General features: G+C 41.0%; 1 protein-coding gene across 2 annotated transcripts; it reads right to left on the bottom strand.

Annotated features, from left to right (window-relative positions):
• Positions 1 to 233: 233 nt before the first annotated feature.
• KDM1A (lysine demethylase 1A) lies at positions 234 to 27725 on the bottom strand. 2 transcript variants are annotated; one of them, XM_059488521.1, is made up of 20 exons: positions 27411 to 27725; positions 24646 to 24811; positions 19854 to 19913; positions 16162 to 16295; positions 14518 to 14596; positions 13496 to 13588; positions 12705 to 12811; positions 11818 to 11899; positions 10523 to 10617; positions 9542 to 9684; positions 9025 to 9115; positions 8194 to 8328; positions 6934 to 7007; positions 6175 to 6286; positions 5667 to 5799; positions 4780 to 4967; positions 4322 to 4436; positions 2981 to 3108; positions 2548 to 2694; positions 234 to 986 (listed from the first exon to the last, which is right to left on the bottom strand). In XM_059488521.1, the coding sequence occupies exons 1-20, from the start codon at positions 27693 to 27695 to the stop codon at positions 801 to 803; spliced, it is 2553 nt and encodes an 850-aa protein (XP_059344504.1). In that variant the 5' UTR covers positions 27696 to 27725; the 3' UTR covers positions 234 to 800. The 2 variants fall into 2 exon arrangements, with proteins under 2 accessions (XP_059344504.1, XP_059344505.1); XM_059488522.1 differs by lacking the exon at positions 19854 to 19913.
• Between the last annotated feature and the right edge of the window lie 171 nt (positions 27726 to 27896).

Raw genomic sequence — 27896 nt, 5'->3', positions numbered from 1 at the left:
TTTCCAGGCTGAGGATGTCCTATTGTTCCTCTCATCCCAGCTACCACTGCCTGTTCTCCTGGTCCTGTTAAGGTTACCTGCCCTGGGATGATAATTTCCATCTCCTTTGGGATGTTTAACACACCAGGAGCCATTCAGTGGTTCCATGTACTGCAGCAGGGGGTCAGCAGTACAGCACCAGGCTGTGCCACACCCAGAGTTCACCTCAGGACACTGGAACACAGTTCAGCACCTTTTCTGTTGTTGGAAGTATTTAATAAATCAGTATGCTTAGCATACTCAGTGATAGCAGGTTACTCTACAGCAGAATGCAGGTGGTGTAGCAGCCAATGGACCCTTTTGGACAGGTGTGATTTGCTACCAGGCAAACAGTTGCCCCAAATTCTTGAATGCCAGACAGAAATAGAATTGGTCAAAAATATTACTCTTCAAAACAAAGCCATAATAAAAAAACCACAAAGAAATTTACATACATTCTACACTAAGCTAGTATTCATAGCAACCAGCTTCTAGAGGCCCTTGTGCAAGTACCAAATTGTAAATACACACATAGGTAGAAAAAACCCCCAAACACCCTAAAAATTTCTCCAGCTATTTTGTCTTCCAAGAAGTATCTGCAGAGTGAAGCTTTGCAGTAAAGGATTCAGTTTCAAACAGCTCTAAAAGGCTGCCAAGCCAAAGCTTCTGTAAGGCCATCTCAGACAAGGCTCATCCAGCGACTCGGGCTCCTCTCAGCAGACACCGCTACAAACCACTCCAGGCTCCACTGCAGGGTGCTCTTCTGCTCCTGCAGAGCTCCCTCACATGCTGGCAGCCTGCTGGGGGGGCACCCCGGGCGTGGGCTGCCGGGGCAGGGTGTACATGGCCCCCAGGAACTGGTCGGCGATGCGGCCGGCCTCGCGCAGCCCGCTCAGCAGCGCGCCGTGCACCGTGGCCGGGTAGTTGCGGATGGTGTGCTCGCCCGCGAAGAACAGCCGAGGGATGGGCTGGGGGAAAACACAGCAGGGCTCCGTCAGCAAATGGACTGAAAGGTGTTAAAGGTCCTCTGATCACAGCAAATCTCTGTTAGGGTGAAGGTGGTGCATATAGGATGGGCCATATTGAACCTATTACAAGTTACCAGGAAAATAAAGCGCTACTCGATAAACGGTGTTTGTAACTGGAACTCCACAGCCAAAGGTGTTTAGGAAGAATACTTCCTAATCTTGGACATGAACTTTAGTTCTTCCCTTTATTCTTAAACTGGAGCCTGCTATTTCTGGTCACATCTCAGCACAATCTCTGTTAGTGTGAAGGTGGTGCATACAGGATAGGCCATACTGAATCTATTACAAATTACCAAGAAAATAAAGCGCTACTTGATAAACGGTGTTTGTAACTGTAACAACAGCCAAAGGTGTTTAGGAAGAATACTTTCTAATCCTGGAATATGAACTCTAGTTCTTTCCTTTATTCCTCAGCTGGAGCCTGAGGAATAAAGGATTCCTATTTCTGGTCACTTCTAGCCTAGAAAGGTGCTTCCCTGGCACAGCAATTTTTTCCAGTTAACAGAGAAACCTGTCCTGCTTATGACAGAATGGAAGAAAACCCACTGGTCACCTGCTAAACAAATAACTCATTTAATAATGCTCCTTGTTATCTCACAATAGACACCAGGGAGAATGTATTTTCATGGAGCACTGGCATTGTGCCAATGTCAAACCATGACAGTAAGCCAATACAAACTTCAAAACTTCATTTAAATCAGCAGTTTCTTTTTAAACTGAGACTTTAAACAACTACCCACAGAATCATACAAATTGGGAGAAAAATAAATGCTCATATAATATATTGAGCAATCTAATCCTGGAATATTAACTCTAGTTCTTTCCTTTATTCCTAAGCTGGAGCCTGCTTTGCTCTATTCCTGGTCACATCTCACAGCAGACACCAGGGAGAATGTATTTTCATGGGGGCACTGGCATTGTGCCACTGTCAAATCATGACACACAGCAAATAAACAAAAACTTCAACAATTCATTTAAATCAGCAGTTTCTCTTTCAGCTGAGACCTTAACTACCACAGAATCATAAGAAGTGGGAGAAAAATAAATGTTCATTATTACATTCTGCAGAGAATAATTTTAATCATAGCTGTGTGTATTAATGACTTGTATCATTAAAACAAGAACTCAAATAAAACCACAGCCACACAGCCTTTCCTGGCAGTGATTTCAAACTTTATTCTCTCAACATGATCTGGAGATGACCCTGCCTTCACTGTGTTGGCCCCTCCATTTGGAAGAGACCTTTTGATACCTGTGCTTCTCACTCTGGCCTTTACCCTCTTTCAAATCACTACAACTCACCTAAATATGGTAATGGACAATAAAAATATGGAGTACAAAACACAGGTAAAATATTAAATACTCTGTTCAGACATTACCAAACTGGCTTTCTGAAGAAAATGCTCTTTTTTTAAGCAAAAAAATGACATCAAACCCGTGATAACAGAATGAATGAAAAAATTAATTTTGTTCTGAGCTTTTTCTAAAAAAAATTTCTCACCTGTGGAGCACCTGGAATGGCTGGTCCTGGAGTGATTGGCTGAGCCATCAAATCATAATCATTTCCAGAGGATCCAGCAGCTACATAGGAGTATGACCCCCGGGCCCAGGGGTCAGCACGCCAGCGGGACACCACGGTCTCCTTGGGCTGAGACAAGACAGGAGCTTCAGTTGATGGCAAAGTGCAAATTCTGCACTTTGTGACAAATACAAACAATGCAAATGGCAACAACATAAGGGACAAAGTCCTTGGGCTGACGTTGGTGGTGAACTCCATGTTTATATTCTATGAGAACACACACTGAGGTGAATTTTTGATGGTAATTCCTTGAGTCTTTCCAAAATATTACCAGACCCTGCTGCATGTGTAGTGTTTCCTCTGTTCCTTCTCCCATTTCCCCACATGCTGACAATGCACTCTTCCCCCCACTGACCTGGGGCACAGCACTGCTGCCAAAGATGCCTTTGAGGATGGCCAGGCACCGACCCACAATGACATCATCACTGATGTTCTCCATGATCCCTGCTGCTTCTCCTGCCACCAAGGCCAACAAAATCGGGGCTGGGGGGAGGTGGGAGAGAAAAAAAGAACAATTTAATTAATGAAATTGAAAACTTTGATCAGACAGGTTGGATTTGGATAGGAACGGATCTGCAGTTAAGGCACAAAGTTGGAGACTAAACAAGTTCAATGAAATAGTCCTAAATTTTCCACCATATATGGTCCTATTAAAAAATTAGGACTACTACTAGTAGTATTACTACTATTAGAATTAGTACGAATAGTATTACTACTATTAGTACTATTAAAAAATTAGGACTACTACTAGTAGTATTACTACTAGAAGAAGTCCTAAATTTTACACCGTTTTTCAATACAACAAAAAGAAAATGAATTTTTATATGCCATGGTACTATTTAGAATTATCAAGAGATCTTATGCATTAAAAAGTAAATAAAAACATCAGGAATGATGTTTCACAGTCTAATCACATTAACTGAAATGGTAATTGTTGTTTTTGATTTCAGCCATCTGACTTGTGCTTCAACATGAGGTTTTACTGCATTTCTGTTTCATTTCTACCTGCTCTGCCTTCTTCATGAGAAGGAAGGATGAGAATGTAGCATGTGAAGTTAATTTGTACATGACATGATCTTTCCATCTAAACCAAAACCACGACCCTACTTGCTAACTACAAAATAGAGACACAAAGCCACAAAAGCCACATGAACAGCCTTGCTATCCAAGGCTCATTACTTGTATTTCTCCAGCAAAATCTTACCAAATATTTTAATAATTCAATAGTCTAGAAAGGTGCTTCCCCGGCACAGCAATTTTTTCCAGTTAACAGAGAAACCTGTCCTGCTTATGACAGAATGGAAGAAAACCCACTGGTCACCTGCTAAACAAGTAACTCATTTCATAATGCTCCTTATACACACCTTTGCTTTAAGTCTGGTCAATGGCTATAACAAAACCAGTACAATGACTGCAGAAATCTCCTGACAATCTGTTGTGGCAGCACCAGCTACAGAGAAACCAAAATTACTAATGAAAACTACTAAACTACTAATCCTGCTGTGGTAGTAATGCAATTTAAAGGTACGGCCTGGAACTCTCAGTGCTGTTCTCTGCTTCCATTTATCTTCCTAAAAATACTACCTTCTAATCATAGCCACATGGGAACACTTAACAGCATTTTAAAAAGTGTTTTTTTCTAGATCTGAAACTATACAATAAGACACTGGCAAAAGCAGTCATGCACCACAGTTACCTTTGTACAGGTTCCAAAAGAGGAAAAGTTCTCCTCTGCTGGCAGTAGTGCTCCCAACATGGCCAAACAAATTGACACTGGGATCCCAGAAAACACGATCAAAACACAGCACAACCTGGAAAGAAAGAGTAAAAACAGTTAGGGGGAGTGAAGGGAAGAAATAAAAATAAAGACAATTACACTCATGGATGTTTATCACTGGACAGGTCGTGAAAGGGAAATGTGGTGAATACAGAGTGCATATACACAATACAGAGCTGCCTTCCCACAGGTTAGTGTGCTCTCATTTTCTGGTTAACAACTTCCATCATTCTGCAAGTTCCCCTGACAGTTTTCACCACCAGCAAAACAGCTGTGGAAAGGCATTTTGCTCTCCCCCAGCAGCCACACTGCACCCACATTTCAGGTTCTCCCTCTGACAGCCCTGCTCTGCTGCAGCCCCCAGGGACCATGGTTACCTTGTTGAGGTTGCCAAACCCCATCCTCTGCACTGCTGAGGTTTTCCACTCTGGAAGAGGTGGCACAAACTGAACTGCTGGGGGCTGCTGCTTCAGCACTCCCAGGGGCAGAGTGCACAGCACAGCATCACACTTATAAATGAAGGTCTGGCTGGTGGATCTGGTGTTCACAGCTATCACTTCACAGCCTGGAAAGGGGAGAAAAAACACTTTAATAGGCCATGAGGCAAGAGCATTGGATTAAAAATGAAATAAATTACCATAACCACATCAGAAAGTATTTTGTTTGTGGAGACAGCTTTACACTAACAGCACTAAACTTGTAGGCAAGTTGTTACTGGCCATTTAACTCTATTGCAGGAAACACAATTAAAGCAGCATCTGAAAATGGCCTTACTGAGACAAGCCTAAAGGTTCATCCAGGTCAGTAAATATTATTTATATATATCAACAAGTAGGGAGTGTTCCTCTCATTACACTGCTCTCCCAGCTGACAGTTTCCCAAGCCCAATGTTTTGAAGAACAACAAACAGACACATTCCTTCCATTACATTCATTTATACTTCTAATACCAGGTCCTTAAGTAGGCCCAGACCTCTTACTCCAAATGTTTCAATCAATGAAGTAAATAAACAAGAGAATAAATGTGAACAATCAGTAAATACAACTGCAAAAGACTGGGTCAAATGAGACTCAGAAATAATAAAAAAAAACCATTCAAGATTAATAAACCTCTAGCAACTATTTACAGAACTCCAATAAGAAACGTGGCTGTTTACGTAACCCCAAACATGCCATGGGAAGGGTTTTACAATATCAGAACTCACAAGTGCTTCCAGCAGCACAGAAATCTGCTTTCCATGCCCCCAGAGTGCCAGATCAGGTACCTGAGGCCGTGTAGCGAACCTGTCGAACTGCTGTGTTCAATTTAATGTCCAACCCTTCAGCCAAGGCCACTGGCACACAGGAATATCCATTCCTCACAGTCAAGTGGCTGCCTGTGAATTCAAAGTCATCATCCTAAAATAAAGAGGCATAAAAAGAATGCAGTCACATAATGAAGTCCTCTAAGTCAATAGAAAATAATCAACTCGACAAAATGGCAAAAAATATTTCAAAATATTTTTTAAAGATTTAAACAAATGTGGAATTATTTCTGATTATTTATCAAGTAATATGTATGGAAACTTTAAGCAAAGAGTACTGTTACAGATTGTTTTGGCACTAACAAAAAGCTGTCTGAAATTTCATCATCAAATAATAATCACATAAGAATTCAGTACCTGCACAAAAGCAGGTACTTAACAGTTAAAAACTCTTAATATTGACAAACTTTAATGAGAATTAAATAAACACAGTTCAAGTTTTTATGAATTGCTGAGTACTGTTACCTACCTGGTCCCAGTGCTTCAGTGACAGTGTAGAAAGGGGTGTAGCATTAGCAAATTCTAGGTTTGCAAAATGCCAGTCAAGTATTTGCCTGTCTCTTGATGACAAATAAACATCACTAGAAAAAAAAATATAGCACAAAGACATTTAGCTTATTAGAACAGGATATTGTAAATGCATTGCTTCTAAAAATTTCTTCACAAGTCATTTTTGACTCCCTCCTTAGCCCAGAAATAAAAACATTAATCAGACTCTATTTTGAACATGCAGACCTCTCTCATGAAAGCTGACTATCAAAACCCAGCAAATTCAGGTTTTTAGGGCAGAATTCATGTAAAATACTCAAAGGGAAGCTACAAACTTTAGAAATAAAAAAGGTTACATAAATAATGGCTTAAGTAGCATGCATAAGGACAACAACAAAAAGCCTAGTAAAATTGCACAGAATAATAATATTCTACCAATATAATTAGGATTCTATGCTATCATTACTGACAGGTATTTAAAACCTCAAATGCCTCTGGGATCAGGCACTGATTACTGCCAGGATTTCTACAGAATCACCCTCTCAGAACCACCTTTTCTGTTTGAATCATCTCTAAAAATGAGGAAATTGAGTTCTAAAGCTGAGGGAACTCAAACTCCATGTTTGTGCCTTTGTAACCTCTTCAGTTCCCATAACACCATAGCATTTCTGAAACTCAGGGAAAAGGCAGTGAAAGAACTGTTTTCCTAAGTATTCTAACTTTTAGTTTGTCTCTTTACCTTGGTGGATTGGCTTCAAGTTCTTGTAATTTCTCTTCCAGCTTTCCTTGTGTTTCTGCCAATTCATCATACTCCTATTAAGATTAAAAGGTAACATTAAAACCAGTTGATATATAAAAGGATCTGAAGGCATCATGCAGCATCACACTGGACCTGGTCTCAGTAGAAATCACCAGAAAAATCACTTCATGGAATTAGTGGAAGCCAAATAAAGTTTGTTATTTTTTCCACATTTAATCCAGCATATTTTGCTCTTCTGCTCTTTGTATACACAGAGCTCTGTGTTACACTGCAGAAAATACCAGCATGGTGATATTTCAGGGATTTAAACACTCAGAACTGAAGAACATGAGGGTCCATTACACTCCTGCTATTTTAAGGGTTCCTATGGTTCTGAGAGCTTCATATTCCACAAACTATTTCTTCTATTCTTCTCTCTCTTCAAAGTTTATAGCTAATACTGAACATGGAGATTTCCAAAGCAGAATCAATCATACTTAAAAACCAAAGACATGATCTAATTTAAGCTTTTATGGTTTCCTTTTTAAGGTACAACTCTACATCAAGATACTCCCAGAGAGGGGAAGCAACTCTGCTTATCAAGACAGAGCTCTGTACATGATAATCTTTAGCTAGAAAGAAGTCTTTTAGTCAAGAAACCACTTTTATTTATCTCAGAGAAAAGTTATTTCTCTTCAAATGTAGATTTCATTTCTGGGTTATTTTTTTATTATTATAACATATATTATAACATATTATAACATATATTATAACTTATATTATAACATATACTATAACTAATATAATATAATATAGTATCATATAATAATATGCTATATCATATAATTTCATATATTATACTATACTATATTATAACATATATTATACTATATCACACTATATCATATTATATAATTTCATATATTATAATATACTTATTATTCTGAAATCCAGCTGTATTAAAGACGAAATCTAAGAAAAGTTAATCTTCAAACCATTACATGCTGATATGAGCCAGCAGATTTACCTAAAACTGAGCTTTAGTATTCCCCTAAAAGCTAAAGGAACTCAAAGCAGATCAGTGTTAAAACCCAGAATTCTTGTAAATCACATTCTCTTGAAAGCACTGGATCATAGTGAGAGATGTGGAAACATTTACATTGGCTACTCTTATTAAAAAAATGTGGCTAATTGGCTAATTTTTGGCTGCTGAAGTCCTGAGAAAACACTGACACACTGCATGTGTGTGTGATCCTTCACCTTGCAAAGTGCAGTCAGATCTCTGTGCTTGCTTTTCACAAGGAATTCTGCTGTGATATCCCGAGGTGGCTTCACTTCTGATGCCTCCTTATACTGCTGGTGAAGCTCTTTAATCTTCTCTTTTAAATTCACCATCTTTTAAGACAGAGCAGGGAAAGGGAGAAAGAAAGAAAGGGGGGAAAAAGGCAAAAGGCAGATTTCAACAAGTCACTGTGTAAAGTGGATATTCACCTCAAACTGTGCCATTATAGCAAAGAGATTTCCTAGTTTGGCAGGTATCACTTACACATGCAACTCTACCTCCAAGAAACCACAGTAAATACCACCAACCCTAAACAACATGGCTGAAACCCAACATCACTGATTTCTTACTATGCTGCAAGTAATTTGAGAGCAGCCCACAAGCATTTTTAATTTGAGAAACATAGAAAAGTAAAAACATCATTTACCATGAGCAAAAATAATGGAAGTTGTCCTAAATCACTATTTCTGTACTACAAATCAGATGTGTATTGAAGACAGTGAACATTTTATACAGCCCCCAGAAGCCTCAGCCAGTATCAGCATCTCCAAAGGAAGCTACGAAACATCTCTGCTTATTTGTCTGTCCTCTTCCTTTCTTTTCCACATTCTGTTTTATGGTTTTCTGATTAACCAAGCAGGTGACACCTTTGTCCTAACAGGGCTTCTATGTAGGTCTTAAGCAAAGACATATTTAAGAACAGCATTAGTAGCAATTTTCTGATATTTTTCTTTGGATATTTTTGTATATTTTGCCATTTTCTTAGGAACACAATGATTATCACCTTGTTCTAAATGTCATCATCTGACCTTGTTAAGAAGATCTTTCAATTCCTCCTGTGTTTTCACAATTTTTTTCCAGTGCTCAATCTGTTCATCCTTCACATGCTTCTCCTGCAATCTGGAAAAGGTGAGAAGCAACTGTCAGCTCAACATAAAATCCTTGTGTTAATGAGAAAACTTATTATCACAATCTAATTAGTGGAATGCAATAAAATCATGTAATGGGGTATTTTAGTAAATACTTGTGTGGCAATCGGAAAATTAATGGAAGTTTCTGTAAATAAGAGATATATCTGCTATTAAAGGCCATTATAATTGTCATTAGCTTTCAAGTAGTGTGAGTGCTCTGTATGGACACCAAGCACACTGAGCCACTCCAGCAATGATTTTTAGGAGTTTTAAGAAGAGAGGTTTGCTCCTTTAACCATCTGTGATATTAAGTATTATGTAATGCTTACATCTAGGAGCACCACAATTGTTTGAGGTATCTTTTGGAAATTCACCCCCAAAACAAGAAAGTCTACCAAAAAGAGAAGTCACTTACTGTATGACAACCTCCAGAGCCTGACCTAGGGAGACAGGTTTATTATTGAGAACATTAAAATCCAGCTGGTGGCTGAGATAGGATGTGGCTTCCAGCAGACGATTAAATTCCTGCTCCACCATTTCATCTTTCTCTTTGGGAACCTAGGAGACAAAAGAACAAGAATTGTTCTTAATTCATTCATAAATAATGCAGCTGCTGAGAATAGCCCTTGGAAAAAAATAATTTAATACCCTCAACTGTCTGAAATGGTCAGATACCAAGGTCTGTAGAACACAATGTCACACTTTGGCAGAATGGGCACAAGAAGAGCTGTCAAACCACAATGACAAATTTCTCTGGCAGGAGAAAACCAAACTGCCTTAAGGGCTCAGAAGATTTCCTAACTGGAAAGGAAGGTGTGTTCATCACAGCTACAGAAGCTTGCCAAAAGACTCTGATGGCAGGATGGCTCTACACAATCACAGGGCTTTAGAAGGCTTGGCACACTCAGTGAGGTACAGACAGTAATTTTTCTTCTGGAATGGTTATTTTGAGTAAGAATTACCAATCCAGCTTTCCTAGGGTGATGGTGGAAACACTGCAGGACACACATGGAATGGTGGATTTAACTGTACTGATGATACTCAGTTAAACAGTGAGTGCTGCCAGTGTGAAAAAACCTGTTACATGGTGAGAGCTCAAGTGCTGGAAAGAGCAAACCTCACACCTGTTAAACCACTCACAGGTTAAACAAAGGTGAGACAACTTGGCTTCCACAAAACCTCTGAAATGCAAAGGTAAAAACTCATGTGGAAAGAGCAGGTTTTAGAAGAATAGGTGCAGGTATGCTACAATATAACTAAAATGCCTAAAAAGGGACACAATATTTCCTTCTTCCCTCTCTGGAAGCCATCTCAAGCTAGACCAATAGCCTGGTAACAAACAGAATTGAGATATTACTTCTGTTTAAAAGGTTCATGGAAACACTACCAGACTTACAGCTTGTCCATTGGCTTCATAAAGTGGACATTTTTGTTTGATCTTTGCCAGTTCCATATTTACTTGTTTGCTGACCACAGCCATGGGATTTCCTCCTGGAAAAGATTTTATACAGTTAACAGAGAGTCCTGTAAAATCTGCCTGCAATTAAACAAAAACTCCACAGTTAAAGCAATTTCAGAGACTAAAACACAAATTCCAGTGTATGCATTCCAGTGACCTGGTGTAACCCTGCCAAAGGTCTGCACTTCACAGGGATTCCTGCAATGAGGACGTGGAAAAAAACCACATTTCTACTTCCAGGACCTGCAGGGATCCTACAGGGCAGCCATGGAGGGACTCCTTGTCAGAAGCAGCATTGGTATGACAAGGGTAATGGGTACAAACTGAAAGAGGGGAAACTTCAGCTGGATTATTAGGAAGAAATACTTTCCTGTGAGGGTGCTGAGATACTGGAAGAGGCTGCTCAAGGAGGTTGTGGATGCCCCAACCCTGGCAGTGTTCAAGGCCTTGAGCAACCTGGTCTAGTGAAAGGTGTCCCTGTAAAGCAAGGGTGACTGGGACTAGATGATCTTTAAGGTCCCTCCCAACCTTTAAAATTCCATGATTTTATGAGTTAAACATAAAAATATTACAGCCTTTCAATAGGCAAAATGAAATCTGTTTTTCCATGACTGTGCAAGTTCAGTTCTTTGGAACCAGTTTTTATATGCAATTTAATAAGACTGATCATGAGACAGACACCAAATTCAGACTGTCAGTAAAACCAGAGGTTTATTATAGGTTTTACAGTATTTTATCATTTCACTACATTGCTGAAGGATATTCCACACTAAACAGTTGCCCATCTCCTTAGCAGAGTAACCATGCCAATAACTGATGCCATCCCATGAAATAGTAATAAATAGGAAAAAATTTGGCTTGTTTGCCATTATTTTTACAACTATTTTTGAAATCACGTGGAGAAACTATTTTTGGGGTTTCAACCCTGAAGAAAGGCTTTCTCTTTAGAATGTCTCTCCATTTCCCCTCCTCCCTTGTTTTCCCATGTAAATTGAAAGAATACATTCTGTCTCTTTAGGGTGTCTCCCATCATACAGCTTTGCTATTTATGAAAATACTGTCAAAAAGGCTGAATGAGAACATGTTCTTTTAAAGAGTTAAAAATACCCAATTATTTTGGCCATGAAAGAAAGCAGCATTAAGATTTCACATTTATAGCATCAAGATTTCACATTTATAGCATCTTGGCCCCCTGTTTTTCTCCCCTGTCTTTTTGATTTTGAAAAACTCACCAAGTCCTGTCACCACCATTGCTCCCAGATCAGCCACATAATTCCCTTTGCGAAAGGTGGCAACTCTTCCTCCTACTCTGTCCTTTGGAAAGCACAAGATTTAAACCTCCAGTTAAATATACTGAAATATAATCACTGAAACATCTACAAAACATGGTCCAAGTATTCTCCTAAGTGGGGGTTCAATAAACAGAATGTACACTTTCCCATAAACCTCTGCAAATGAACTCTAGCACAATTAATTTGCTCAAATTAAGAAGTAGCATTTAAAAAAGGAGAAGAAAAGAAAAAGGAAAGAAATAGAAAAAACGATGCCTAATCTGATTTGGGCATATTTCACTGTTTCTACAGCAGGATCTACTGTGATTCCAAAGCAAATCTCTTCACTGTCCATGCACAAATTTAGTTATGTACTAGGTTTCCTCCTCCCCCTTATGCCTAAAGATTTTTAGTTTTTTATATATTTTTCATATATGTGTAACTTTGTAGACTGTCAATACACAGAGTACTTTTCCTGCCCTCTCCCACAGTTTAACAAACCCTTAATAATACACTCTTGAAATTCTGTTTAGTCTTCCCTTTAGTCTGGCATTCTGCTTTCTGATGAAAAATCAATTTCTAATCATGAAAGAAGTTGTTTTAAGCTGTTTCTGGTGTAAGCACACAACACCAGCACCTGACCATCCAGCCCAGCTCTGAGAAAGCATCAGAAGCTCCCAGCAAGGACAGATTCACTCAGCTCCTTGTGAGACAGGTTCAGTAGCACAATTCATCCAGACTGCCTGGAACAGCCCACAGTGACCCCAGGCATGCTGCAGGGACACAGCCCTGCCCTAGTAATGAACAGGTTAAGTTGTAATAAAGTAAAATAGCACAGAAATTCATACTCTGGCTTCCAGAACTGTGACATCCATGCCAAAACTCTGCAACTGGCGAGCTGCTGCCAACCCAGAGACTCCAGAGCCAATAATGATCACCTTTCCTGTCTTCTTGGCTAAAGAAAGAGAAAAATCAGCTACAGTAGTGCAGTATTAAATTAAAAACAGTCTTATAAGAGATACCAAGAACAAAAAGCAGCATTCTTCTAATGAGTGAGAGAATAAATTCTTTAACAAAAAGAAAACTGAAGTAATTCTCAATGTCATGCTGAAAAAGGGACAAGGAAAATACTCTAGCAGTACATCTGGAACAAGGAAAAAACAGGAGAAAAATGCTTCCAGACAACTGTCTGAAGAAGAAAGCAATTCATATTAATTACAGGGGACAAAGTATCATAGTTTGAGTTCTTTCTGCCCCAGAAGAATAAAACTTAAGGGCAGAGAAGTTCACTTGCAAAATTCCAGAATCACATAAGCATGTAACAGATCTAAGTACAATATTGTGTTTCTGCCTTTAGTTATTCAAATGAGGAACCAAGATAACTCATTAAAAAGTGACAGTCACTGAATTATCTACAGAAGATTTGCCAACAATTTTTCCTCTCAAAGTGATTTACATAAATACAAGGCTTCTCTATGCCAAAATAAAACACATTAACATCAATAGCCAGATGGCCTTCCAGCCTTTTTTTATTTTCTTAGCACTGCAGTTCTGAAAAAGAACACTCAAAAAACTGTCCTAAGAAATCATGGAATAATAAAACAAAATCTGAACTAGAAACAATGTTCAAGGCTCTTACTTGGAAGGGGTTTGACTCTTTTGTAGATGCCAAAGTTGATCAGCCCATGGCGCTCCAGGTAGCTGTGAACCCTGTGAACGAGCACTGTGTCACCTGAAAAATGAAGAAATGTTCAAAATCATTCTGTGTGTTCAGCAGCACATACATACTGAGCAATATTCACAGTAACCTGGGCAAATCCCACTAAACACATCCTGCCCTACAGCTCTGCTGCCCTACTGACCCACTCACCTTCCTCAGGAAGCCTGAGGTTACTGTTCTGAAAAACACCCATGCTGTATTTCAGTTCTGAATCCTGCCTGAAAAGCTGTACAGGATATCAGGGGTTTCTTCTAATCTAGTGCAGAATAACACCTTTTCTGAAACTGCAAAATCCCAGCATCATGACACAGAACTGTGATGTGATTTGCCAGTATTATGCCAATACTTACTGTTATGCCAATACTTACTGCAGCACTGAATTCTCATTTTTATTTTTAAAAGAACAATAAATCCCTATTTTGCAATCCTTGACAGGATATTTGCATTTCAGCACTATTTTCCTCTTCAATTATTTTTTTATGGCTACCCTCCACCTTTTCCCAGTTTATTGGGATTTTGTCTGAGAAGTGTGGAATGGTCTCCATTTGCAAGCAGTAACTCCTCACTCTTTTACTGCCTTCTTGCATCACACCCACTCTGTTTAAGTCTTGAAAAACCCTCCCAAAATCCATATGATTAATAATGTTTTACAGCTAAAAACCACCAAGAAGCTGTGGCAAACCTTAAAAGCTGCACATGAATTAACCCTACTGTAACAATCCATTTTTTTAGCAGCTTTTATGAATCCTGCTAGTGATATTTCTTTACCAGACAATGAACTCTACTAAATCTGAACCAATATCCCAGTCTGTACATGACCACTCATGGAGCTCCACTAACAAAGGACTCAAACATTTGAAGCAGCTTTTCCTCAAACAAAAGTGAAAGAAAACAGCAATGATTCATACAATATGATTTTGGCAATGAACAACTTGACTTACTATTATAAGGTGCTTCTAATTGTTGGATAGTTGCTTCAAATGTCAGCTGAATCTTTGGGTTATCCAACCAGAGCTGCAGCTGGATTTAAACAAACACAACAAATCATATTAAGCAATACAAGAGGTGTTTTCCAGCCCCATGTTTGCTACCAAATACTGTCAGGACATGAAACCCCCTATTGAATTAAATTTTGGCAGGACTACCCAAGCCACACTGAACTTCACCTTCCAGTGTTCATCAAGGTGCAATACAGTCTGTTTGAAATTCTCACACCATTTCAAATAAGTGGAAATGCACCAAAGTAGCACAAAGATGTGTGATTGTCTTTTTGGTATCAGATTTCACGTTTTCATCAAAGCTACAGCAGTACTTATCATGTTATAAGGTTTATTTATCTCCAGTATTTAATGATTCATGTTCAACAATATAAGGCACAGCTATGGACTACACTGGCCACATATACACAAAAAAAAGCACATTTACAGGACATTTACAGTTCAAAAACTGAGCAGGAAGAATTGTCTGTGATATGTTAGTAGGTCAATTCATACTAGAAAAGACCTGTTTTCCCAACAGAACTCTTACTTTGTAGCACAGGAGTAAATAAATAATTTTACTAGGTGATACATAGCATTTCCACTCCATTTTGCATTCCGTAATTAGTCATTTATTTGGATATTTCCCTAGAGTTACATTACTGAGCTTCACAGCTCCTCACAGATACCAAATTAAAGTGGAAATCTTACAACTATAATGAATAGGAATGGTTAAGAAATATTTTCTTTATCATTTGGGAGGCTATTTGAGGCAAATGGCTGATTAAGAGGCTGCACACTGCAGTTTGCTGAGCTCTGGGTTCATATCAGCTGTTCCATGGTCTCTGCCATTCTTGCTGGAAGAGTTCCTCTCACAAGCCTTCCTCAAACAGGATTCCTGCTCAGGAATGTTCCTCTGTAGTGAATAAGGCCCAGCAGTGCTGCTTTTCACTGCAAATATCTCCCTTCAGTAATTTCTTAGTTTCAGTGGAAGGCTTTTCTGCTTCCAACACATTTGCAAAAGGATTGCTCACTGTTTATTTTGTGCAAATTGTTTTCCCAACTTTTTGGCATGCTCTGGCCTGTTTTTACATATCTCATGATTTCCCAGAAGTTACAACTTGAGTTACAGGAAACCATGACAGGAATAGCAGAAGTCATGCTATTTCACACATAAATTTTAAATAACTTAAACTTATTAAGCACTGGGTGTTACCACGGTCAATGCCCCATGATCATCTTTAGTCTGAAAAAACTGAGTGGTGAATAAGGTGTTTTGTCTCTTAACTATGGTAAAACAGAAATTTTCAAAATATTTCTTGCTTTTCCACTGTAATTTTTTTAACATTACTTCACTTTTCCAAAATACAGGAGAAAGCCTTGATCCCTGTTTTGGCTGTTGTAGAAACACTACAGATTCTTTATGCTGCTCACAGCACAGATCAAGAACGGGCTAGTACATTTTTCTTAACTTAAGAGGATGCCAGAAATGAAACCCCACTGCCTCAAAACCAAAAATTCACCTAGACAGTGTAACTGCCAAAAACTCTTAGCAAGGCACACACATTTCCTGCCCTTTTTTCACCAATATTTTTACAACAAACTTACAGTGCGGTTCCTGATGTACAGAAACACCTTCTGAGTCTGCTGGGGCCCACTGATGATGTCAGGGAAGCAGGCAGCCTCTTGGGATGTCATTCGGTCATGGGGAAGTCTGCTCTGGAAAGCTGCACCCTCCACACCTACAATAAAAACACAAGTAGTGTACAGGCACTGCCAAGAAGGTGATAAAATGGCCAAAATCATGGGATGCTTTCATTTATATCTTTAATTAACTTCTGCAAGATGTACAGGTCTCCAAGTCAACAGTTCTTTGAATTATAGGTATCTAAGATAATGAAAAAGCTATACTACAGGGGGGGATAAAACAAACAAGCAAACAAAACCCTCCAAAAGAACAAAGTCTAAAAAATAAGTGTGGCAGGGGCACATATCAATACATTATATATAATACACACATGTATATGTGTGAACAATAAAATAAAACTATTTTAGATGCTGTCCTTAATTTGTGTGGTTTCCAGCTTCTAACAGAACCAGAAAACTGTTTTAGACCCTCTTCAAAGCCAAAATATCTGTAATACACAAACACAGCATGTACCATTCCCTCTCAGCTGCTTCTCAAAGTTTAATTTGCACTGACCTTGTTCAGCTAAAGGAACCCACCCTAAACTCTCATTTATATCTGATATATTTCCAGCAGGCAGTGCAATGAAATATAATCACATTTAGGCATTTCCTGTGCTGCCTACAAATAACAGATTTCCTACTGTTCTCTTTAAATGCTCCACATGTAAAAGACCTGATGCTGAACCCACCCAGGAGAGCTTTTCTCTATGGAAAGCCTTAATTCATACAGGAACCTGCACTTCTACCAATTCACACACTGGCAGTGCTGTAAGTGCATTTCTGCACCCTGCTTTCCTCAGTCTCTGCTATGCTGCACTACAGAAAAAGTGACAAACAGACACAGCTGCATCCAGTGCTACAGCACAAGTGCAGAAAGCAAATCCTGCAGGCACAGCAAGCAAAATAAAGCACTGAGATGTGAAATACAGCAAGAAAATATAAATCTCCATGTCCTAGAAGAGACTTTGATCAGGACAGAGGACAGGGCATTCAATCTAGAAAGACAGAAGCCAGGGGCAAAAACCCCACAAGTAACACAGGATGATTAAGATCACTTGCTGAAACTGGAATTGCTCAAAGATTACAATAAACAGCAAAGAAAATATAAGCTTGTAGCATGTTACACTAACCAAGACAACTGTTTAAGAGTTTGAAGTTCATGTACAGCAGTACATGGCACTGCACCAGGGAGAGGAGTTCCCTGCTTTTAATTCTGGTGCCACCACACCCCCCTTTAACTTCCAAGCATTTTTACTTCCCAAAGGTGCTGGGAAAAAAAAAATCAAGGAAGGAGATGGTTGTGAAACTAACAACCAAACCAAAAACCCTCAAAATAAACCAATCAAAAGCAAACACACAAAACACCCAAACAAACAAAACCCACAACCAAAAAAACCCCCAAAACCTACAACAAAAAAAAACCAACCAGCCAACCAAAAAAAACCCTCACAACCAAAAATTCATTCACAAGTAAAGATCAAAAGATCTGTGTGATGACTCAAGGTAAAGAAAACTGTGATCATTGACATAAATTTTACAGCAAGAAGAAATTAGTAAGAGAAGCTACAGAGCATTGCTAGTAAAATAAAATTGACCATAGGACAATGTTTCCTGCACTAATATTCAGCTGTGGAATACAACCCATAGCTCTACTATGACTTCAGTTTCTCCAGGAACAACCACAGCCCAGCCCTTCTGCTGTCCCTCCATCTAACCCTGGCCCAGGGGTGCCAACATCAGTGCAGGAATGCACATGCTCAACTATGAATTCTGTAAAACTGGGCATGGGAATCAAACCAGTTACCAATTCTCTGATGCTTCATTAATGCTAACAAACTTAATTAAGGCTTTAGATGCTCAAGAGCTCAGCAGCACAATTTTTACAGAGCTAAAATGCTGAACCTGACTCCCTGACTCTTCAGGTTTGTGCTAAGAGAAGTGTGCTTCTCCAGATAGCTGCTAAAAAGCACTGTAGTCATCAAACACCAGCAAACTCCCAGATGTGTGGATTTGAGGCAACTTGGCAGTGTCTTGAAAAGCTTTATTTCTTCAAACTGAGCAGCCAGAGATCATGGTGATACTAATAATTTGGAAAAGAACTCCCAAGGTGGGTTGAGCTGGGGGGGCTTTTAAGGCGAAATACCTTTCATGGCAATAACCCAAACTTTAAAACTAGAGAAACAGAGTAGCTCCAGATGTGCACAGGTATTCAGGGGGAAAAAACCTAATAAAACAACCCACAAGAGTGTTCCATACAAGAATTTAGGAAAAGCATAGCTATTAATAGCAAAGATAGCATTTTTATTTGGCCAACCACTGCAAGATCTAAAAACTAAATGTCCTTCAATTTACTTCTGCAACTACACAGCTCAAATCTAAATGGATTTGGATTTCAGGCTGACTACAACCCATTTCCCACCCTTACTGCTTGTATTTCATGAAAGCTGCACATTACAGTTCAAAACTACATGTTTTTCCTTGGAAAGATTCTGCCTAGACTGGATTATCAGCTCCTCTTCACACACAATTGCACACACACACTTGGCAATTCCTGACATTTAGCACTAGCAACTAACTGACTGAAGTTTTGAGTACATCCTTGCTCACAGAAGAAATCCTGAGGGATGCTGCTCATTTAAAGACTTACTAAAACATCTGCAGATGAACACACTGAATGAAAGGATTTTGGCTGTCGAATTGGACAGTTAGAGCATACTCTCAGCATAAAATATGCAGAATTTCCAATCAGCCAATGCCTACCTAAAAATGAAATAGGCAAGGCATCCTTAAGCCCATGAGGCATAACAGCCAGCAGCTCCATGCAAGAAATAACATCCATAACAGTATTTGGCTCCCTTACTTACAACAGCAAAGGATGCACTCTTAGATGAGTTTCTTGAGCATCAAAAAGAGCAACTTGGAGGTACAGAATAGGTTCTGTAGCCTTTGACTCTTGTCTAAAACCCTAATCCTGAAGTGAGAGCAAAAGCAGCAGAGTTGGAGGAAGATTTTAAGTAGCACTCCAAGTACTTAGGAGTAAAGACACCAATCCTGTGAATGAAGCAGTGAGTACTGCCAGCAGCAGCACCAAGGCCAAATGGAGAATGCAATCCACAATCCAGTCCAGTGACAGCAGACTATGAATGTGCCCAGCTGACAATCTCCTGGGCTAAGTGCTGGCACACAGGTCAAACACAAACCCTTTCAAAAGACAAAAAGAAAGGAGCAAAAGGAGCAAAAAGGAGGTATTCTGTGCTGTTTCTTCAGCAGATTAGAAAAAAGGGTACACTGCTCTAAAGCTCTCTGTGTCAATCTAGGTGGCACAGCCTGGCTAGTAAGAACCAGCTTTTTTATGTTTAGACTCCTCTGAACATGGAGAGGAGTGGAGGGATGAGAGATCGGCCTGAGGCATTTCAGCACAGCTTAGCTAGCACCCTTTTCCATAGTTGTTATAGCCCTCAACTGCAATCTGAAGAGCCCACACTCTGAAACAGGTGGGAACACAACTCCTGCACCTCCTGCTAGGTCGGGGACCACCACACCCGTGCGCGCTTGCAAGCATCAATCCCTAACCTGGCTACTCAGTGGCAAGCATCAAACGCCACCCTCACCTGATGCTTGGCCGTCTCCATACCCTCCAGAACTGTCGTCTTGAAGTCCTCCTGCTTGCCCTGTGGAAGGAAAGAGGAGAACTCAGGGACCTTACTCCATAAATTAAACCATACTGGACATAAAGGCCCGGCAGTTGGCGTTTTAGGTATTAAATTTCACCAACTAACTAAACCCGTTTTCTGAGAATCCCATTTTCTGGAATCTAGGTTCAGGGCATCAAAGAATTACGTTCTAAAGTGTTATCCAGGTTACTGGAACGCTTTACATCAGATTTTATGGGAAATAAAGAAGTATATACCATATGTAGCATTCCTGGTGGCTAAATAATTATGATCTGGCAGATGGATACCATCAGATTCTATGGATCTCAAACCCTAAGAATGAATAATCTTGCCTTTGGTGCTCCCAAGTCTCCCCATATCCCAAGGAGATAGTTTAAAGCATTTTTGAAAAGTCTCTTATGTTCAAAAATAGGAGATCCTATTTTTCCCCCATAAATCCTTCCTTTAAGCTTGATGCTAGAACAACTCTTGAAAGGCTCAGACCTCTTATTTGGCTTCACCCTTGATACACCATCAGTGTTCTAACACACCAAGATTGTCTCTGAAGCCAAATACACATCATACCATTGATCAGTGATGTGATCAATACCCAGCACTGAAAGACATCAGTCTTCCAACATTCCCAGCGGTGGAAACATGAGGAAAAGGCTAAGCACACATCTGAAGAAGTCTCAGAATTGCCTCAGCCTGCATCTAAGTCCTAACAGGACTGCAACACAAGCAGGAACAGAGCATGCTGAGAAGAGAGATGAGAACAGCTGCAGTGCCTGCAGGAACAAAGCCATTGCACACCTCACACACTGCTCCCCTCACAGGAGGCACTGGCTCTGGGTGAGCTCATGAGCAATATCCTTCCAGCACCAGAAGTTTGCCTGAAATCCCATCACCTGCAGAGCCCAGGAAGCCAAGGCACACCCCAGAGATGGCCCAGAGCTGTTCAGATGGCTCCTGCTGTACCAAGGTCCTTCATTCCACACACTTCAACAGGCATCAAGTCCAAACCAACATGCACTGAAAGACCCTGCAGTGGTCACTGCAAGGAACAGCTGCTTCCTAGAGCACTGCTCAGGTGATATCTCCAAACAGGTAAGAGCAAGGTCTAACCTGAGGCGAAACACACAATTGTTAATACTCTAATTTAGAGTCTGGATGGCCAATTTTTCCAGAATGTAACTTAAGGCTCTTAGGGGATACACTAACTGAGAAGAATTTAATCTGAACTACAGATTTAACCCCTAAAGAGAGACACAAAAAGTTAAACCAATGCTTCCATACTGTGATCAACTGGATTAAACTAGAATGTCACAACATTAAACATCTGCAAATAAAACAAAATAGGAACTGAAACAAGACAGACATTCTCCCTCAGCACAGCAGAGGAGCCATAGTTAGTACTTGTATAAAATCAGTCTGCCAGCAGGGAAATAAAAACTCACAGAGAGACTGTGACAAATAATTGTATTTTGAAAGGCCTCACAAGACCCAAGTTATGATTCTGTGAATAAACATATCTGCAACAGCAGGATGTAATTCTTTACTTGATCTGCATTGCAAGTATTTTATTTTGCAGGGAACACTTCAAGACTTGCTTCCATTCTGGGAGAGACTAATACAGTTGAAATATTAATATTAGAGTCAAGCATAAGCCACTAAGAGTTTGCAATAAGAGTTTCACCTGTGCCTTCCGTAAACTAAGAAATTAAACAGACTCTGACTTCAGTCTCTGGCATTCACAATCCCTGAATTAACACTGACAATGACCAGAGGGGAAAAATTACTCTCAGCTTATTTACAGAAAGAAATCAGAGTCTTCCTCTTCTTATCAGTATTACTGATTGCTTGGGCACAATTCTAAAAATGCTGCTCAGTCTGAGCAGAGAAGTGTGGAAACAAGGCCTGCTAGTGAAGATTGCCTCTCCTTTCTTGGAATAAAGATTGAAAAGGAGCTAACAGCAAGCAAAGCAGTGATCCCTGCTAACACCAAACTCCTGCAGCTCAACAGAACAGGTGTGAGAGCAGAATCTGCTCCAAGCCTCAAGGCAGCAGAAAAACAGATCACGAGCTGAGGAGCAATGAGGAAGAAGGTCCAGAAGGGAATTTACTTCAAATAATTATCCACTGTCTCAAAATTAACAATAGCTGCACATGAGTATCACAGAGTACTGAATGTATTTAGGAAAACAGACAAGAGACAAAGCACCACTAAGTTTGACCATTCCCTTGAACTTAATCTTGATCATATTCAGTTCCTTGGAAAACTACCTAAAATACCACAAAGTAAGAATACTGAAAACACTAAAAGGCCAGGAGCTACTAAAGAAAATCTTCTGTAGTTCTAAAAATGAAAATCCAATTTGGTGAGGAAAAACAAAAAAAAAAAAAAAAAAACAAACAGAAGTGAGCTCCTTGATTCCAAAAGGGATACTGGCAAACAAGAACACCAATGTCGTCAGTCAGCACTGAAAGGGAATTTGGAAGCTTTTTGCTATTAGACAATATTCCTGAAGTGAAAAAATGAGAGATACTCTAAGAAAATTCTCTTTACCATGAAATAGTGTCACACCTTTTAAAACTGCTCTGCAATAGCATGCAGTACAGCTTGCAAATCCACCCTGTAACGGCCAGAACACCTGGAATTCCCCACAGCTGAACACACAAATGGAACCTACTCAAGGAAGATCAGCACTGTGCTGTCACCTGTAGTGTGACATTTAATATTCCCCTTCCCTGTAAGCTGTCTGAGGGGACAGGCTAATGAAATACCAGACATTAGCACCAGGACATTTTTAAATTGCACAATCAGGCTTTTCAGCTCAAAAGCTGTAATGTGACAGCTTTATGCTTCCACTGCATTACCTGCACTTTTACAGGCTTTAAACACAGATTTATTTTTTTTTAAGGTCTGCAATGAGAATAAATTAAAATACCCATGCTAACTAAAATTTCCCTAGATTTTCAGTATGCAATCCTCCACTAGTATTACTGTCCAATTCAGTATTTCTTATTGAACACTTCAATTTTTCCTTCAAAGTGACATAGAGAGAAAACCTCAATTACAAACACTGCTTTTATACACAGCAGACTCCATGCTGCCTCCTCCTTCTAAAGGGTGGCTGAATTAGAAGTTTCAATGCACTTTTAACAGCCAGCATTAGATGGCCTGATGCTCCTGACACCTACATTAATAATGACAAAAACAGAGAGATCCAGAAACATATATAGCCTCAGAAACCTTTAAAATTACAGCAAGACTAGCTCTGGAATGACAGCTTGAAATCTGTCTTCTTTCTATGTTATTGCTTCATGCATATTCACAGAATTTCTAGGAATAGAAAAATGATATGATGACCTGAAATCTACTCATTTCTAGGCAGCTAGATACAGCCTGTTTGAAAATTGATTGCACTTGGATGGCTAAATACAGTGTTTGTAAAATAACTGTCCAACAGGCTGCTGTGTGTATAGAACAGCATCACTGCTCATCTTCCATGTTCCTTCCTTCTTGGGACAAAACCTGTTCCACTGTACCTCACTGATTATGCCTCAAATTCATTTCAATAATCATTCTTAAAGGCACAAAATGGAATCTGAGAGAAATAAAAAGTATATTAATATTAGGCTGCAAGGATTAAATACAATATCTAAGCTAAATTAAATAGTAAGTTTAAAATATTTGCTTAAGTATACCTATTAAAATTCCATTTTTGCTACATTGGGGTGGCAGGATTTTTATCACTGCAAGTATTTCAGTCAAGCATATGAGCTACAGGACTCCTGTATCAAGGCAGGAGCCAGCAGCTGCAACAAGGAGAGGTTACAATGGCAAATCATGAGATAAAACACACCCACAGCTTTTCATATTTTTCCTGACTGAAGGTAGGTATCCCCAAGCTAACACCAGTCCAATGTTCTCAAACCTGCCAGCCAGAAAGAAAATTAAGGTAACTGAAAACTAAAAGTGACTCACATCAGTGATGAACGTGAAAAGATTCAGCTGTTAGATTTCAGCTCCTAACACCAACTACACACATTATCTCATGAAATCTCTTGACTCTGAACTTTGCAAAAGCATCACCTTCGTGATACCAACAGACCCCACTCATTGTGTAAACACAATGGAGGTAAAGGATAGGATACTGCTATCACAAATTTCAAAAGCTGCCTCCCCTGCAAGACTGACGAAAAAACATCTCAATGTAAAGGGAAGCTCTCTCTAAGCTAATAAGCAAAGCACTGAATACTGACATTTAATACTAAAATTTAAGCAAACAGTATCTAACCAGAACTTAAGATCAGAGTTATAGTTTAAAGCCACAGGAATCACAGTAGTTTAAAGCTGCTCTTCTGCATAACAACCCCCCCATAAACCCAAGGTCTTTTCCCTCTGAGGAATAAGTGAATGCCCATATCCAAGCAGGTGTGGCAGCAGAGCCAGAGAGGCTATTCTGGTCAATAAACTTCCAAAGACAAGTCTAAAGGATCATGAGAATCTAGCACAAGAGGTTTGGCTTCATTTGGACTTACATTAATGCATATTCCTATCTTTATCAGCCTGTTCTGCATTTCTCCCCTCCTTCCACATATGGGGCCAGCAAATAAAACACTGTAGAACAATTATTCAAAACCAGATTGAAACCAGACATGGGATTCATGATGCCACACCCAGCCCTACCTAATTTCTGTTAACAAATCAGGTAAATGGTTTCAGAGAAGGTCTCTCTGTACTCACCAGACGGCTCCTCTGGCTCACTTTCATTCTCTTCTTCTGCAGGAGCTGGTGGAGGTGGTGGGGGTAGTTTCTTCTCTTTCTCAGCTTTAGCATTTCTCTCTTCTTCAGAGTAATACTCATCTTCTGACAGGTTTGCAAGGCTCTCATCCATCTCTCTATACTCGACCTGTGAAAAGCACAACAGAACATGAACACACTGAAGATGCCTGTAACATTAATGCTGCATGTAACAAAATTGCTTACAGTTTAAAGAAAAGGCCTGAGTTACCTTATGCAGACTCTTATTGCAGATAACAAAGCTTAACAAGTTCCAAATGTTTTTGCCTCCTTCAGCACCCTGTAGTAGGAGCTTTCATCAAGCCCAGTTTATGTGTGTTATATTATCATTTAACCTCCCTGAATTTCTTCCCTTCCTTCACACCCCTGCCAAGGGATGAAAAGCAGCCTCTGTGTCCACTCCATGTGTTCAAACTTGAATTTCATCTGCTAAGCACAGATGACCAGAAGCACACACAAGATTTCCTGCAGAAATCCCACTGTGCCCTGTATGGTCTCCTGCTTCCTGGGAATCTTGTCCTGGTACAGAGGCTCACAGCTCACACCTCTCCAGAATGGTCACACTTGTGGCTCAACACAAGAAACTCCCCTTCCCCTCATCCCCCCAATCTTTATTGCCATATATGTATTGTTCTGTTACTGTTCTCCAGTAAAAATAAATAAAATTACCAGCCAAAAAGACTCATTTGAACTGGAAGGAACCCCAAGAACTAGCCTGGGAGGGTTGCATCTCATACTGCTTAGTCAACCAAGCTTTAATCCAAAATAAGAAAGATTTGTATATTGCTAGTGAATTTCCCTACTGATTGTAAAGGAAAAAAGCACTTCTCAATATGAAGCCATGGGGAAAAAAAAAAAAAAAAAAAAAAAAAGCAGCTAGTGATCCCCCAACATCCAACAGGTCAGGAAATGACAAAAACAACTCTGGATTCCTCACCAAAAGAAAAAATCTTTCATAGTCTAAGTCTAGCCACTAAAAAAGAACAATAATGGGCACAATTCAAAGTAGCTTTGGGAAGCCTATGTACAGGAAACCCTGGATTCTTCAAGATACTAACATAATTCATTATATGCTGTCTTTTAAATATTTACATTCCACAACGTCCAGCATATTTCAGGGTTTTTGCACCTCCAGGACCTCCTGTGAACTCCCACTCTGAAGCAATCAGCCCATCCATACTTTACTGGGGTAATGAAGGCACACAGCTACTTCTGTCCACAGGCCCTGTGAAGTCTCCCATTCCCTTTGAGCTTCCACAGCTTTTGAAGAACAATCAAGTTCAATAAAAACCCCTAAACTCTTCCCTGCATTTATTTTTAATCTAGATACCCTCTCCCAGCTAAGTTCACACCACAAACACTCATGGGAAGGTGACCTCATGCTGGAGTGCTCAAAGGGACAGATGGTGCCACAAGAGACAAACAGCCCTTGCAGACGGGCACTGTCAGTGCAAATAAACACCACCAACACACAACCCACACAGAGCACTAATTCCTACTAGTTACCAGAGCACTATAAACAAGGAATGCTGCCTCTGAAGATCACAGAATGGTTTGGACTGGAAGGGACATTCAGCCCATCCCATTCCACCCTGCCATGGGCAGGGACACCTTTCACTAGACCAGGGTGCTCCAAGCCCTGTCCAACATTGCAGTGAACACTTCCAGGGATGAAGCAGCCACAGCTCCTCTGAGCAACCTCAACACCGTCAGTGTAAAAAATGCCTTCCTTATATTCAGTCTACATCCATCTTATTTTGATTTAAAAGATGCACGAGACTGACCAACACAACAGCTGCTACATGTGAAGGAGCAGTTCAGTCATTACATCACACAATGGCTCTGAAGAGCCACAGGACAAAACAGTTCCAAAAAGTAATTTCAGCTTCCATGCCAAACACCCTGGGCACATTCAAGATCTTCACTATCTTCTAAAACAAGGTTTCACAAAAAAAAAAAAAAAGGTAATGTACTAATTTATTCAGAACAACAGATGAGAATTACATACTACAGACCCAAACTATTGAAGATATTTTATAGCTGTTAGATTTCATTGTTGAATTTCACCCTTACACAGCCTTGACTCAGCTCTCCAACACCAGTGGAGGGAAGGTGAGGAACAATGGACTGAGCACGGCCATCACCTTCACAGCCCTGCAAAACCAGCACCACCCCGCGCACATGAGCCTGGAGCGGCTGCATCCATACACACAGCAACAGAAGAATTTGCTGATAAAATACAAACTCCCGAGCGCCCCAGTGCCCTGCCATGGATTCGGGGTGTTTTTACTGCTCGGTATCCGCTCAGAAACCACAGAAAGTTCCTAAACAGCTGCGGGAAGCTCTCCTTTATGACAGGGAACAAGCCCACGAAAATGAGCTACAACAGGGGATCCTGATCTTAATCTTAAGCCAGTGGTGCTTCCTGCACCACTTTTTACACTCACACGCGCGTCTTTTACACTCACAACACCGGAGCCCTCGGTCCCGAGCACGCCACCCGCCCGCTTCGGCAGGCCCCGGTTCCGTGCTGAGCCCCGGGCAGGGCCGGGACGCACCGAGGAAGGGCCAGGGGAGCGGGACCGGAGCCGGGACGCCCCGGGAAAGGACCGGCCGAGCGGGGCCGGGGCCCGGGACGCCCCTGCCGGCCCGAGCACGTCCCGCACGAGGCGCCGGCGGGGCCCACAACCGGGCCGCCCCACACCTACTTTGGCTCGCTTGCGGCGGCTGGTCCTGCGGCCCTCGGGGGTCTCGGCGATGCCGGTGGTTTCGGCGCCGGGCGCAGGGGCGGCCCCGACGGCCGAGGGCTCGGACACACCGCCCGGCGGCGAGGCCCGCGGCGGCTCCTTCTTGCGGGGCGTGCGCTCCGATGCCCCGCCGCTATCCGAAGAGGAGCCCAGCGCCCCGGCGGCGGCGGGCGGGGGCACCGGCGCCTCCGGCCCGGCCTCGCCGCCCGCCGCCGCCTCCGCGCCCTTCTTGCCGCCCGCCAGCATCGCCCCCGCCGCACAAAGGAGCCGCGCGGGGCTGCGGCCCCGGCCCGACGTCACATCCGGGCCCGCCGGCAGCAGGGGGCGCTGCTGCTCCGCGGGCGGGCCCTGCGCCACAGCGCCCCCTGCAGCTCAGGGGCCGGCCTGGCAGCCGCGCCCCGCCCGCGGAGCCGCCGCCGCTCCGGGGCCTGAGGGGGGCCCGGGGAG

This window comes from Ammospiza nelsoni, chromosome 25 (assembly GCF_027579445.1).
Source record: "Ammospiza nelsoni isolate bAmmNel1 chromosome 25, bAmmNel1.pri, whole genome shotgun sequence".
Taxonomy (NCBI): domain Eukaryota; kingdom Metazoa; phylum Chordata; class Aves; order Passeriformes; family Passerellidae; genus Ammospiza; species Ammospiza nelsoni.
This window is presented reverse-complemented; position numbering and strand designations above follow the sequence as displayed.